At 43.5% G+C, this 14,903-nt stretch overlaps 1 protein-coding gene across 1 annotated transcript; it reads left to right on the top strand.

The window, feature by feature from the left end:
• Positions 1-1,947: 1,947 nt before the first annotated feature.
• On the top strand, positions 1,948-14,624 carry LOC124623122 (prostaglandin reductase 1-like). Its single transcript, XM_047148912.1, has 3 exons — positions 1,948-1,989; positions 6,008-6,328; positions 14,388-14,624. The coding sequence occupies exons 1-3, from the start codon at positions 1,948-1,950 to the stop codon at positions 14,622-14,624; spliced, it is 600 nt and encodes a 199-aa protein (XP_047004868.1).
• Positions 14,625-14,903: the final 279 nt, after the last annotated feature.

Below are 14,903 nucleotides of genomic sequence, written 5' to 3' on the forward strand. Positions count from 1 at the left end.
CTTTTGAAACAGCAAAATTAACCACTCTTGTGCCATTATCATTCGAAATGTTATGCAAACTTTCTTACCCAATTGTAGGCCGGAATGCTTCCTCCTTCACTGTCTTCGCAATAAAATGATCTATGATTAATTTTGTGTCGTACGAGAAGAACTCATCAACCTAAATAATGCTCACTGTATTGTATTTGTTGATATTTTCATAGAACAAAGGGCAAAGGAAAATGTGGGATTGCAATTAAATTTCCAGAAGGGGGTTGTAAGGCGTGCACGAAAACTTCGTGTATAAAATTAGACACTTATTTTTTGCAGTTGATGATTTACACATGCTGGATTAATGTTCATCGTAAAAACAGGGAAATCAGAAATTTTCTCGGCGTCTTGCACTCCTTGTAAAGCCGTTGCATTGTTCTTTTACAGTTGCTATAAAAAAATACTCGGCTTACATTCATAAAAGGTTGTCTCTCATCGCGTAGTTTGGCGGCAAACCACACGTAGCGCATCATTTCGCCAAATATTCTTGAGAATAGCTAGTGACGTACAGCGGAATGTATTTTGAAGCAGTCTGCTCAGAACGTGATTTTTTTTTTCTCTGGACGAGATAAGAGCAGTTTTGATGCTCTTTGGTCAAATGTTTTAGCGGACGATAAAATTGGACATCGCAGTGTGGCTCTAGCGGAGTCCATTTGGAGGAGAAGGGGGGTGGGGAATTACTTTTCGACAATCCTTGTCGTATAATTGTGAGTTTGATGCCCTCCCCACGAGTCATTCAATAGAAGAAATTTGTTCTCCTGCGCGTAGGGTTTCATCACATCAAATACACTATACTGAGCGTTATCTCGATTTGCTTCCGGTGTAAGTAACGTAGAAATTGAAAATAAAAAGTAGTTACCGGACAGGGAATCGATGCCAAGATCCTCAGATTGCCGTTCTGTACTCTTCCCGCTGCTCTAACTACCCCCTGAAAACTACGCTAACACAAAGGGCTCATGTCTCGCCCGACCCGCGTAAAAATTATATTTTTTCCAAACGCGTTACCACCTGGAACGTCCACTTCAGTCACTTTCATTCCTAGCCGAGCCCTGAATGTGCACCGAATTCGGTAGAAATCGGTGGTGACGAATTGGCGCGGTACCCTAGTAAGAGTGACATAAAGCAGAGCCAGCAAATCCACAGAGCTCACTAATTATGAGCATGATTATTAAAATGGACTGCATTTGTTGGAATGCCTGGCAGTGAAGACTCAGAACAATATTCCTCCAGTGGCGCAGACGTGAAATAAAGGGTTTCCATGATTTGTCGAATTGGGAACTCTCCTCTCGGTTGAGTAGGCTGTCTGCTAAACGTGTTTGCGCAGCTTCCTGAACTACTGAGTACCGATAGGATGAGGCTGTGGCCTGTACCTCTACGTCCCCGTAGTCCACTGAATGGCCAGTGCGAGTACAACGTTGAGCCGCTGCAGAACGCTGGTGTGTCGCTGTTGACCTGTGCACCGCTCTCGCGTGATGCGTATTGTTTGTCCTACGTACCTCTTACCACAACGACAAGGCATTTTATTTATACTTATTGAAAGTACACCATTTTTCACAGATCTCAGAAGAGATGCCGTCTTGGCCCGTGGCAAGAAGATCACACGTACTTTATGTACTTTATCTTTATTCTGGCAGTTTGGGTAAGAACATTTCCCACAAACGGCAGAAAAGCCATAGATTTTTCCATCTCTTTCTTCTTGCTTTTTCTTTGGTGTACGGGCTAGTGTGTATCTTGCATCGTGTAGCGAGATCCTCAAATTTCCCTTTAAAAATAAATTTTCACATAGTTACGAACTTCACATTGACGAACACGAGGTTGAAAAAATAAGTTGCTTCCAAAGGTGATCGTCCGTTTCCCGTGACCAACGAAATGATGAGGAAAACTATCCAAACAATTTGTGGTATCCGTCTTTTCAGGATGTATCATTTGTTGGGCAACTACTTGCATGTTTCTCGGATTGTAAGTAATTTGGTACCAATAGTTCTGTGCTCGTTGGGTTAACAGTCATGTGGTAGAATTATATTCAGAGGGAGTTAAGTAACTCATGAAGAGAGATGATAAATGCTTAAATCTGACTGGTGATTATGTAGAGAAGTAATGCAAACATCTATAGTAAATCCCCACTAATTCCTTCCCTTCCCGACAAAAAAATAAATAAATAAGAAATTGAAACGTATGTGAATTCCTAAGGGACCAAACTGCTGAGGTCATCGGTCCCTAGACTTACACATTGCTTAAAATATCTTACACCACACACACCCATGCGGGAGGACCCGAACTTCCGCGGTAGGGGCCGCGCAATCCGTGGCATGGCGCCTCAAACCGCGCGGCCACTCCACGCTGCTTCCCTTCCCCTCCTATTCACCTGTAGGCCGGAAAGGTTTCGGATGGTAAAACCATGAAAACATTGGTATAGGTTTAAATGTTGATGTGTCACTTAATAATCGTTCTTCTGTTTACACTCTTGAAGTAGCTAACTAATTCGTATGAGCATGAAGATTTATTGTGTAACTGTCTACAGTTGTGCATTCTGAGCGCAGATTTAATTCACACTCAATCTTTTTCCAAACATGTTTAAACATCCGATGACTCGTGACTTCATCTACTCCGAGGCTCCCCTTAAATCCAAGCGCCGCGCCCCGCTCAAGAAGGGCCTCAAACAAACAACAATATAACACAAAACAAATGTTTGACCGTATAAAAATGTTCTTTGCATTAAAATGACTCTTTCATGTATTTTTTAAACATCATTAACATTATTATAATATTCGCTGTAGAAACGTAGAAGCCTCAAGCAACGCAAGACAAACGGTAATATGTCTTAGACAATAGTATTTGCTGGATTGTAGTAGCCTTATCTGTAATCGATTCGTGTAGAATAAACAGAGTAGACATGAACAGAATAGAAGCTTTTATGTCAGATGTTACGGAGAATGCTTAACATTAGATGAGTAGACTGGATAACTGATGAAGAGAAACTGAATCGTGTTGAGCAGAAAAAAGTGCATGAGCACAACTTAACTGTAAGATTGGATCATGAGGCATCAAGCAATAGTCAGTTTGGTAATTCGGAGAAGTGTGGGGCTACAAATAGTAGAGGGCGGCCAGTGTTCGGCTATGGAGTTTCATACGGACAAAGCTTGCATTAGGTATGCAGAGGTGATGAGACTTAATCAGAAGGTCTAGCAGATACAGACGCATCAAATCAGTCTTTGGAATGAAGACCACGAAACAGCATATCATTAAATATTACTGTGCTGGCAAACTATATTTTACCATACACTACAGTGTGACGTTAATATTACGAATGTAAATCGATGGAAAGTACTGTGTGATAACTATTGAACTGTATGAAATGAAATCGTCATTACTTCTGAACGGTTTGCGTTAGCACGTTCAAACGGTACGGTTGGCCGCAGGGCACGGTGGGAATTAGTACTCAGATGCATGGTTTGGTTTAGCGAAGAAACCCACTTTCATTTGGATGGGTTCGTCAATAAGGAAAATTGGCGCATTTGGGGAACTGAGAATCCACAATGCGCGATCGAGAAGTCTCTTCACCCTCAACAGGTGACTGTGTGGCGTGCAATGTCCAGCCATGGAATAATCTGTGCGATATTCCTTGATGGCAAGGTGGCTACCGAACAGTACGTGAAGGCTTTGGAGATGATTTCGTCCCCATTACCCAACGTGACCCTGATTTAGACAAGATGTGGGTCATGCAAGACAGAGCTCGATCCCATCGAAGAAGGAGAGTGTTTGACGTCCTCGAGGAGCAGTTTGGGGACCGCATTCTGGCTTTGGGGTGTCTGGGGGCCACTGGCATGAGCCTCGATTGGCCGCCATATTCTCCGGATCTGAATACATGCGATTCCTTTTTGTGGGGATATATTAAAGACAAGGTGTATAGCAATAACCCCAAAACTATTGCTGAGCTGAAAACAGCTATTCCAGAGGCCATCGACAAGATCAACGTTCAGACACTTCAGCAGGTCATGGAGAATTTCGCTATTCGTCTGTGCCACATCAACGCCAATGAAGGCAGTCTTATCGAACATGTCATAACCTATATCCGAATATATGTAGTAACGTTTAAATGTTGAATAAGGTGTGTGCACGCTGTAGTTTGTAACTAATTTACGTTTTTTTCATATAGTTCAATAATTCTCACGCTGTAATTCCTTTCTGTTATGCAGTCTGCAGTAGATCTTTCTCGAGCGCTTTGTAGAGAACTTGGGTGGCAAGAAATCAACAAGTGATTGAGAACTCTGAAGAAACTTTCAAACGCCAAGATCGCTAGTAAAGCTGATATAATGTCCGGAACATATAAAATGATCAATAAGTCACGGCTAAGAAAGTAACAAATTATCAGTATTTGGCTGCGATTTCAGTTACATTCAGACTGCATGCCACCTGTTTTATAGCATCCACACTATCATGGAACTCACAGGTTATTATATAAGTCACAAGTAACAACTAAAAGCAAGGTTATTCTACTAAAAGAGGCATTATAACTTTCAACGTCATACGCCATCTGTTGACCGACGTTCGTACTTCGTTCTGAGAGTCTTGTGTCTCAGGCTGTCGATGTATAAACTGTCTATGGTCGAAGAAGTGGTCCACGTATTCTAAACACAAACTCGAACTGTAGTGTATGGCAAATTGTGTTATTCTCAACATCCACCATTAATATATTCACACTTGTTTCAATACTAAAAAATTTAAAGCCTGAGGAAGAATACATTTAATCCATACTTACTATAAACTGTTTCGTTGGGGCAAAATTTTCTCTGTGCACAGTCGTGTCAAGTTCTCAAGTAACTTTTGTTTATCATGTAGTAAAAGTTATGTAGTAGTCCTGTCCATTATCTGAGAAACGTTTCCTGACTTTACCTTGCAGTTTTAGATTTTGTGATGAAAAGTGCGATAAACGTAGCAAATTGGGTGAACGTAAACATCAGGCTACGCAGCAGGTCAATCTTTTACCACAACTTTTATTTGCCATTTTCATTCGTTAGCTCCGCCAATTCACAAGCAAACTATCGCCTTCCAACCAAATTCAAACATCAGTCTACGCTAGAGATCAGTCTGTCTCAGTCTGTCATTACAACCAAGATTTTGTGGAGTTCTAATATCACACTCTAGCCTGTCAGCAACAACTGAGGATGAATGGTTCTAAATACGAGTATTAACAATATCATCTCACCTAACATTTTGTCTCCTCGGTTATCGAAAACGCTAACGTTAGGTCTAAACAAGTAATCGCCTTTACAAGCGAGAACATATGGCTTCCGTCACGTTGTTACAATCCACCTGGCTAGGTATACCAGTTAGCAACGCACTTGTCAGTGACTGTTAGTCCTTACAAGTTACTAATCACAATGTAATAGGTGAGACGATAGCAGCAGGAATATTTTAATGTTGGTGGATTGTGGAGGGATGTGTTTTGGTCTTCAGTCCTGAGACTGGTTTGATGCAGCTCACCATGCTACTCTATCCTTTGCAAGCTTCTTCGTCTCCCAGTACCTACTGCAACCTACATCCTCCTGAATCTGCTTAGTGTATTCATCTCTTGTTGTCACTCTACGATTTTTACCCTCCACGCTACCCTCCAATGCTAAATTGGTGATCAGAACATGTCCTGCCAACTGATCCCTTCTTCTAGTCAAGTTGTGCCACAAACTTCTCTTCTCCCCAATTCTGTTCAATACCTCCTCATTAGTTATGTAATCTACCCATCTAATCTTCAGCATTCTTCTGTAGCAACACATTTCGAAATCTTCTATTCTCTTCTTGTCTAAACTATTTGTCGTCCACGTTTCACTTCCATTGTGGAGGGATACAGGTTGTGAATTCGCAAAACCGTAACAAAACACTACTAAAAATACCAGTTATTGCAATTAACAGAAATCACTGTTGCCAGGAAGTCACAGTTTACGCTGTCTCTAAAGAGAAGTGTGCTAATCTCTGCCCACAGGTGGCCCGCATCGTGGAGAGCCATGCGGCGGGCTTCCCCGTGCGGCGGTACGTGGTCGGCTACTGGGGGTGGCGCGACCGCACTGTGGCCGACGTGGGGCTGCATGCGCCCTACTTCATGTCTCCGGCCATGCTGGTGCCAGACCTGGGGGAGCTGCCCCTCTCCCTCTCTCTGGGGGTGCTGGGCATGCCCGGAATCACGGCCTACTTTGGACTGCTGGAGATCTGCGAGCCCAAACCGGGAGAGATCGCCGTGGTCAGTGGGGCAGCAGGTGCTGTGGGGTCCATAGTCGGGCAGATAGCGCGCCTCAAAAGGTGCAAAGTAATTGGCTTCTCAGGATGACCTTCAGTACACACACCATCAGATTATTTGACCTGTCGCTCTAACGAAGTAGTTGAGTGTCAGCAATATGTCTCGTGGTCTTATCGTGGCGTGTTTATCTTCTGCCATTAGGTCGGACGATAGAAATGCCACTTGCATGCTTAGAGTAGCAGATTGACGGTGACCAACCAAAAACAGAACTTGATTAATTTTCACACACATTTATTAAAATAATAACAAACATAAAAATTACTTAACTTGGTTCTGGATGCTATTTGCAATTGACAATCTGAAGTTCCTTTGGTATTGGTACGTTAGTCTTGTTCGCACATATATCTCTGATACTTGACAAAAGTGCGTATACATTTATCTTCATGGCTATGTACAGGAATATGGTAATCTCACTAGGCGCAGACTGAAACTTGACTATAGACTGGTACAGACAGATGTAGACTGGTACAGACTAATGCAGACTGGTACAGATTGGTGCAGACAAATGCAGACTGACTAATCAGAGGTCTGTACACTCGTTATAATACCACGCGCATTCATGTATCACTGCGCGAGTGAGATCCGCGAGGAGGAAAAGTTCTACCTTAGCAGCAATCTCATTGGCTGTGTTACATATTAATACACGGATCTGTGGAAGCAGAATTTGGTCCGTCTCTATGGCAGCGCCATCTCGAAGTGCGGAGATGGACGAGCGCTGCGCCTGCGCTGTTGTGCTTAGTGGGGCGCGCTCTAGTGGGAAAGTTGTGTATGCGCTGACTACGTGGAACTATGTACACAACAGACGCAGGTGAGGTCAGTGCAGCATAATCTCATCAGATCAGTGACACTTGTTCGTAAGTACTGCTGAGTTTTCCTCAAAATCCTTACATTCTTCAGACATAGGAAGGCTGCCCAGAAAGTAATGCATCCCATTTTTATCTCAGCTGAAAACAATGCTACGAATGGGAAACGTTACGTATGTATTATTTGAAGTCTCCTGAGTGAGCGTGCCAAGTATCTGTCACTTCCGACAGATAGCGTAGCTGCAGGACAGTTTCAAAGTGGCGTCTGAGGGTGACACACGTTACAAGCAACGTGCCGCCTTTGAATTTCTCAATGTAGAGGAGAAACGGGGGGGGGGGGGGAATACTCACAAACATTTGTGCAAAGTCTATGCAGCATCTGCTGTCGACAGGAGTACAGTTAGTAGCTGGGCACGGAGGGTGAGGTCATCAGAAGGTGGTTCGGTGGAGCTCGACGATTTGCAGCGGTCGGGGAGACCATCCACGGCTGTCACACCTGACATGTTGCAGCGAGCTGATGTAGTCATTCACGAGGACAAATGGACAAATGGTTCAAATGGCTCTGACCACTATGGGACTCAACATCTGAGGTCATCAGTCCCATAGAACCTAGAACTACTTAAACCTAACTAACCTAAGGACACTACACACATCCATGCCCGAGGCAGGATTCGAACCTGCGACCGTAGCAGTCGCGCGGTTCCAGACCGAAGCGCCTAGAACCGCTCGGCCACACTGGCCGGCTTCACGAACACAGACGCATTACGACTCGGCAGTTGGCGCTGCGTCTGTCAATCAGCAAAGGAAGTGTGGATGCAATTATCCGCATTTTTGAATATTCAAAAGCGTGTGCAAGATGGGTCATGCGGTGTATAACGGTGGATCACAAATCGCACAGAAAAAAACATTTGTCTTGATTTGCTGCAACGTTTTGAAGCTGAGGGGGAGGCCTTATTGTCCCAGATTGTGACAGGTGATGAAACCTGGGTTCACCATCTTGAGCCCAAAACAAAACGACCGTCGATGGAATGGCGGCGTTCTCTTTCCCCGCAGAAGAAAAAATTCGAAGCACCTGCTTCCGCCACTAAGACCATGATCATCATCTTCTGGGGCTGTTAAGGTGTGATTCTCGCTGATATGATACCAAGAGGCGGTACCATTAATTCAGGAGCATATGTCAACACATTAACAAAACTGAAGACGCGCTTCCGGCGACTTAGGCGCCACAACAGTCCAGCAAATGTTTTGCTGCAACACGATAACGCTCGGCCCCACACAAGTATGAGGACTGCTGAACGCATCGCAGAACAGGGTTGGACAGTGATACTCCATCAAACCTACAGCCCTGACCTACCCCCTCGGGCTTAACACTTGCTTGGGCCAATAAAAGATGCCATTCGTGGAAGACACTTTGAGGACAATGAGGAGGTGATTCACACAGGGAAGCACTGGCTCCGTCACCAGGACAAGGACTGGTACCGACAGGACGTTTTGCGCTGGAGGAAGACCATAGAACGGGATGGAGATTACGTGAAAAAATAGGGTATGTAGATAAAACACCATTCATTCGTGCGTGTAATTCTCATTATGTCCAATAAAGAATTATTGAAGAAAAAAAATGCGGTGCATTAATGTTTGGCAACCCTCATACAAAGTGTAAATAAAGACATGTGCGTTACCTGGTCAAAAGTATTCGGACACCTCTATGTTATGGGAAATTGACGACTAAATGTCGCTGGAGGCAGACGTGCCAGTATAAAAGGAAGTGGGGAGAGAGCGACAGCAGGATTTATCAGAGCTCTGTTACTTCGAATTTGAAGTCGAAAAGCGATGGAACAGCCACAGTAAACCGAGATCAGGCAGGGCTCACACACTGAGGGACAGGTACCATCGAATATTGCGGAATGTGGTTATAAAAATCGCGTGAAATCAGCGATAGATTTCACTCGTCAGTTCCAAAGTGCTACCAGCAGTACGGCCAGCGCATTGGTTGTGCACAGGTAGTTAACAAACATGGGGTACAGTCATCGAGCAGCTGCTTATAGGCCACACGTTTCTGCAGTCAGTGCAAAGCGACGCTTGGAGAGCTGTAAACAACAACATCAGTGGATAGTGGATGAAACTGATGATTTGGAGTAATGAATCACACTATACCTTGTGACAATTGCGTGGGAAGTTTCCGGTTTGCTGGATGCCTGGAGAACGTTCCTGTGATCAGTTATTACCAACAGTAAAATGCGGAGGAAGTGATTTTATGCTACTGGGGTGTTTGTCATGGTTATGGAGTGGTCCCCTTATTGGGTTTAAGAAAACACTAAATGCGGAAGGATACGACACATTCTGCAATATTGCATACTGTGTACAGAAGAGGTACAGTTTAGAGACGATGAATGTTGTATCAGCGTGACACTACACTCTGCCACAAAGCAGCGTCCGTGAGCCCATGGTTTGTGTATAATAACGTTCTTAAAATTGACTAGCCTACCCAGAGCCCCTATCTGAGCTTAGTGAACCACCGTTAGGACGTCGACTTCGCACCAGATCCCAGTGTCCAATTTCACTATCTTCTTTCGTTACTAGGAGGTCTTGTGGCAAAAACTGGGGCGTAAGCCCCAGGGGTATGCACTGGATATACACCACAGTGGTTAGACCTAGGATTTCCTATGGGGCCATAGTGTGGTGAAAGAAGGTAGAACAGCGGGTTGCTGCTAAAGAGCTTGCTAAGGTGCAGAGATTGACCTGCTTAGCCATGTTGTTGTTGTGGTCTATGTTATTTGTTAAGAAGAAAATACTCATGTATATGAACCATGTTGTTGTTGTTGTTGTGGTCTTCAGTCCTGAGACTGGTTTTATGCAGCTCTCCATGCTACTCTATCCTGTGCAAGCTTCTTCATCTCCCAGTACCTACTGCAGCCTACATCCTTCTGAATCTGCTTAGTATATTCATCTCTTGGTCTCCCTCTACGATTTTTTCCCTCCACGCTACCCTTCAATACTAAATTGGTGATCCCTCGATGCCTCAGAACATGTCCTACCAACCGATCCCGTCTTCTAGTCAAGTTGAGCCACAAACTCCTCTTCTCCCCAATTCTGTTCAATACCTCCTCTTTAGTTATGTGATCTACCCATCTAATCTTCATCATTCTTCTGTAGCACAACATTTCGAAAGCTTCTATGCTCATCTTGTCCAAACTATTTATCGTCCATGTTTCACTTCCATGCATGGCTACACTCCATACAAATACTTTCAGAAACAACTTCCTGACATTGAAATCTATACTCGATGTTAACAAATTTCTCTTCTTCAGAAACGCTTTCCTTGCCATTGCCAGTCTACATTTTATATCCTCTCTACTTCGACCATCATCAGTTACTTTGCTCCGCAAATAGAAAAACTCCTTTACTACTTTAAGTGTCTCATTTCCTAATCTAATTCACTCAGCATCACCCGATTTAATTTGACTACATTCCATTATCCTCGTTTTGCTTTTGTTGATGTTCATCTTATATTCTCCCTTCAAGACACTGTCCATTCCGTTCAACTGCTCTTCCAAGTCCTTTGCTGTCTCTGACAGAATTACAATGTCGTCGGCGAACCTTAAAGTTTTTATTTCTTCTCCATGGATTTTAATACCTACTCCGATTTTTTCTTTTGTTTCCTTTACTGCTTGCTCAATATACAAATTGAATAACATCGGGGAGAGGCCATAACGGGCGGAATTAGCAGCACACCAACCGCTGGAATGTAAGCCATGCTGGATATGCCTCCACTTCACCTTTGGGTTAAGATGGAGGTAGCAGCTGGGGCATACAGACTTAAAACTGGCCAAAACTGGGTCTCATTTAGATATCCAGAATCACACACTGACGTAGTGAGTGAGGTAAATATAGGTATTTCCAGGGAAATGCCCGCCGACTATATAATAACTCCGAACTGCTTCGACAAGCCTTACAACATAATAATTGGAAGTAGGGAGCAGTGGTAGAAAACAGTTCGACACCATACGAGGGACATTGTTTGGTTCACCGATGGGTCGAAAACAGATCAAGGCATCGGGGCAGGGTTATACGGGGTTCAACCAAGACTGGAGAGCAGCATCTCTCTAGGGAAACTGGCCTCTGTATTCCAAGCCGAAATTACTGCAATTAGGGCATGTGAGGAGGAGAATATGAGTATGTGCTACAATGACCGTGCATCTACATCTATTCAGACAGCCAGGCAGCCCTGAAATCATTGGCAGCTCCTGCAACAAGATCTAAGATTGTTGCAGATTGCCACAGGGCTCTGGTGGAGCTAGGGGGAAGCAATAGGGTGAACCTAGTGTGGGTCCCTGGCCACTCAGGGACCTGTGGCAATGAACAAGCCGATAGATTGGGTAGGATGAGGGCAACAACTCCATTTATTGGACCGGAACCTGTCTTGACAATCATCAAGGCTATGATCAAATTAGAACTACTGAACTGGCTTAGGAAACAGCATGTAGGATATTGGACCATGGTCCATAAACAAAAACATGGTAAGGTAATGATGCCCAAGCCATGTTTTAAAAGAAGCTCTGTAATCCTGGGATTGAACAGGAAAGAGATCAAACTCATGACTGGACTGATGATCGGCCATGGGAACTTCCAAAAACACCTACACACAATGGGTATAATGGAAGAGGACCCTAAATGTAGGATCTGTGATGAGGGTGAAGAAACTGCATCACACCTTATCTTTGAATGCATGGCATTGGAGAGTAAAAGATACAGAATCTTCGGGACAACTAGACCTGAAGAAATTGTGTCTAACAAAAAACTGGTAGAGGGACTCTTTGCACTATTTAAGGACACTGGTTGGCTTTACTAGATATACAGGGAGCGATACCGCACGATAAACCTAGTTTCGGTGCGGGCAGTGGCGGGTTAGACCTAAGCCGTTTTAGCTCTCCTGTTAAAATCAATCAATCAATCTTCTTTCGTTTCGGTTCTTGAGGAAGAATGGGATGGCGTTTCTTCACAAACACACACCTCACTAAAAGTGTCCCTAGGAGGTTTCAAGCTGTCATAAAGGCGAAGGGTGGGCACCTCCCATATTAATGTCCATTAATAGATATCTGGATGCTTTTGATCAGATGTTTAAGGTCGCACCTCCATTCAACGAGATTATGTTGGCTATTTTAAAAAAATTGTATGATGTGTCACTCGTACAAAAGCATATTGTTTGGTTGGCCGGTATAAAGAGAGCTTGAGAGATGAAGTGTCGTATTTGTATTACTATCGGTGAACATACATATGAAAAATAAGAAAAAGAGAATGAAACTGGGCGTGCGTTCACAGCCTCCACTCTTCTCTGGAGACGTCTCAAGGATAGATGTTGATGAGCAGTACTCACGTGTCTTCACTCCGTACTGTACTGATGAACCATAAACCGTTTGCACTCAGTCTCTCAAGCACAACAGCTAATTTTAAAGCTCGAAATCTCATTCTTCACGAATATTCTAACCACGTACTATCTGGTCGAGTCTTGGCGCATTGTCATTGTTTCAAGGCCACAGTGTAACACTGACCCGCTAAGGACAGTAGAAAAAAATGACTAGTTATGTTTCATTAACGATAATTACGTAAGTAAATTCAGAAAAATTACACTCTGTGGTTGCTTCAAAACCCCGACAGACAGTTCATTGTACGTACTCATCGCAGGCTTGACTTATGTCACAGTACTCGCACTTCTGCTGTGTCTGTGTGTTCTTGCACTGCAAACGTCTACTGTAAACGGGAGATCTTATGTTTATTACTGTCTTTCTTTGAAATTAAAATATCGACAAAAGTATACAAAATAGAAATGTAATACAGAACGGGGAAGCATGCAGCGACGCAATATTTTTTCCACATTAATGATCTGATCTCATCGCCACCTATAGGAAATTTTTGGGGGTAATATAAACAAAAGTGGTTAGTTACAAGGATGTACCGGAATCTGTTGTTAGCTATTGAATAGAGCGTCGAGTAACAAATCCAGAAGTTGTCATCTTGAGGTTGAAGCTCTTCTGTCTGTGTTCGTTTACAAACAAATAATAGATGTATACAGAGCTCTCTATAATGGAAGTGTGTTCCCCGCCCTCAAAGAACTATCGGACAACACCGACCTATAAGCTCCCCCTCCCCCCCACCTTTCCCTTACACACACATCTTTTTAAAGAAAATACATAGAAATAAATGAAAATAAAATAAATAATTAGATAAAAAAGTAAGTAAATAAATAAAGAACACACCCATTCACACACACAAACACACACACACACACACACACACACACACACACACACACACACACACACACACATACATGGCATGCACGCAAACAGATCTTCCAAATAGAATTAGTTAATGTTAGGTCGACCATAACATCCCAGGCGTAAAATTTCGAAGTAAATAACTTTTCCACATTAAGATCTATATGGTGGCAAAAGACAAGCCGCGAAAGAAAACAAGTGCAATAAAAAAAAACATAAAAACCCAGGAAAACCACTGCATATAAACAATACTTTGTGTTTCAAATTTGTAAATACTGTCTTCAAAACCCAAATTTATATGTTTACAAGTACATAGTAAAGAGCAATTTTTCCTGTTTAATAGAAATAAAATAAAGGCCCACTGATGATTCTCAATATTCAGCGAAACATATGTGGTAAACAGGAGAAAAGGTAAAACTGGGTGTTTGTGAAGTTGGACACCCTCCGAAAACTAATCTATTCAGAAGTTAATAAAGGAAGAATGTAGTTGAAATAATAAGACACTAAACAACGCAGTTTTACCATTCCAGTAAAAATGAAAAGCAAGGCAAAAACTATTGTATGATAAACATATGCCAATATAATCAGATATCTGTTAAAGCTGCAGAGGAGAAGTGCTAATTATGACCTATTTGTAGCAAAAATTGTGTCGTTCATTTGGAATGATTTGGGAAAACGAGTGAAAATCCGAATCAGGAGCCGGCCGAAGTGGCCGTGCGGTTAAAGGCACTGCAGTCTGGAACCGCAAGACCGCTACGGTCGCAGGTTCGAATCGTGCCTCGGGCATGGATGTTTGTGATGTCCTTAGGTTAGTTAGGTTTAACTAGTTCTAAGTTCTAGGGGACTAATGACCTCAGCAGTTGAGTCCCATAGTGCTCAGAGCCAGCCAGCCGAATCAGGAGTGGATGTCATTATAGTAATTAGCTGTAACTTATTTACACAATGTGAAAACGTCCTCTTGCAGCGATATAACTGGCCTCTCTTCCGCAGGAGAAGTGGCTGAAAGAGGAGTTGGGATTCCATCACTCATTTAACTACAAGACGGATGACGTCACAGAGGCGCTGAAGCAGTCGGCACCTGACGGCGTCGACGTGTACTTCGACAACGTGGGCGGCGAGATGAGCAGCGCAATCATCAACAGCATGCGAGAGTACGGTCGCATCTCCATGTGCGGCGCGATATCTGGATACAACGAATCTAATCTCCCGAAGGCTACCATCATCTAGCATGCTGCAGTGTTCAAGCAGCTCCGCATGGAGGGATTCATGTACATCCGATGGCACGACCGCTGGGGAGAGGGCATCGGACAGCTGATGCAGTGGATCAGGGAGGGGAAAATCAAGTACCACGAGACTGTTACCGACGGCTTCCAGAACACTCCCAAAGCCTTTGTTGGCATGCTGCAAGGAGAGAACCTAGGGAAAGCTGTTGTTAAAGTCTGAAGCGTGAAGCATACTTCCGTACTAGATTTGGGTGCATGAGCGGGGCCAAAGACAATTTGTTAC

This window comes from Schistocerca americana, chromosome 7, assembly GCF_021461395.2.
Source record: "Schistocerca americana isolate TAMUIC-IGC-003095 chromosome 7, iqSchAmer2.1, whole genome shotgun sequence".
Lineage (NCBI taxonomy): Eukaryota > Metazoa > Arthropoda > Insecta > Orthoptera > Acrididae > Schistocerca > Schistocerca americana.

Excerpts from the sequence above, each read along its gene's own strand:
- LOC124623122 (XM_047148912.1), top strand. The coding sequence starts at position 1,948 with ATGTATCATTTGTTGGGCAACTACTTGCATGTTTCTCGGATT. Across the intron at positions 1,990-6,007 it reads ACTTGCATGTTTCTCGGATT|GTGGCCCGCATCGTGGAGAG; the intron begins GTAAGTAATTTG and ends CTCTGCCCACAG. Across the intron at positions 6,329-14,387 it reads CGCGCCTCAAAAGGTGCAAA|GAGAAGTGGCTGAAAGAGGA; the intron begins GTAATTGGCTTC and ends TCTCTTCCGCAG.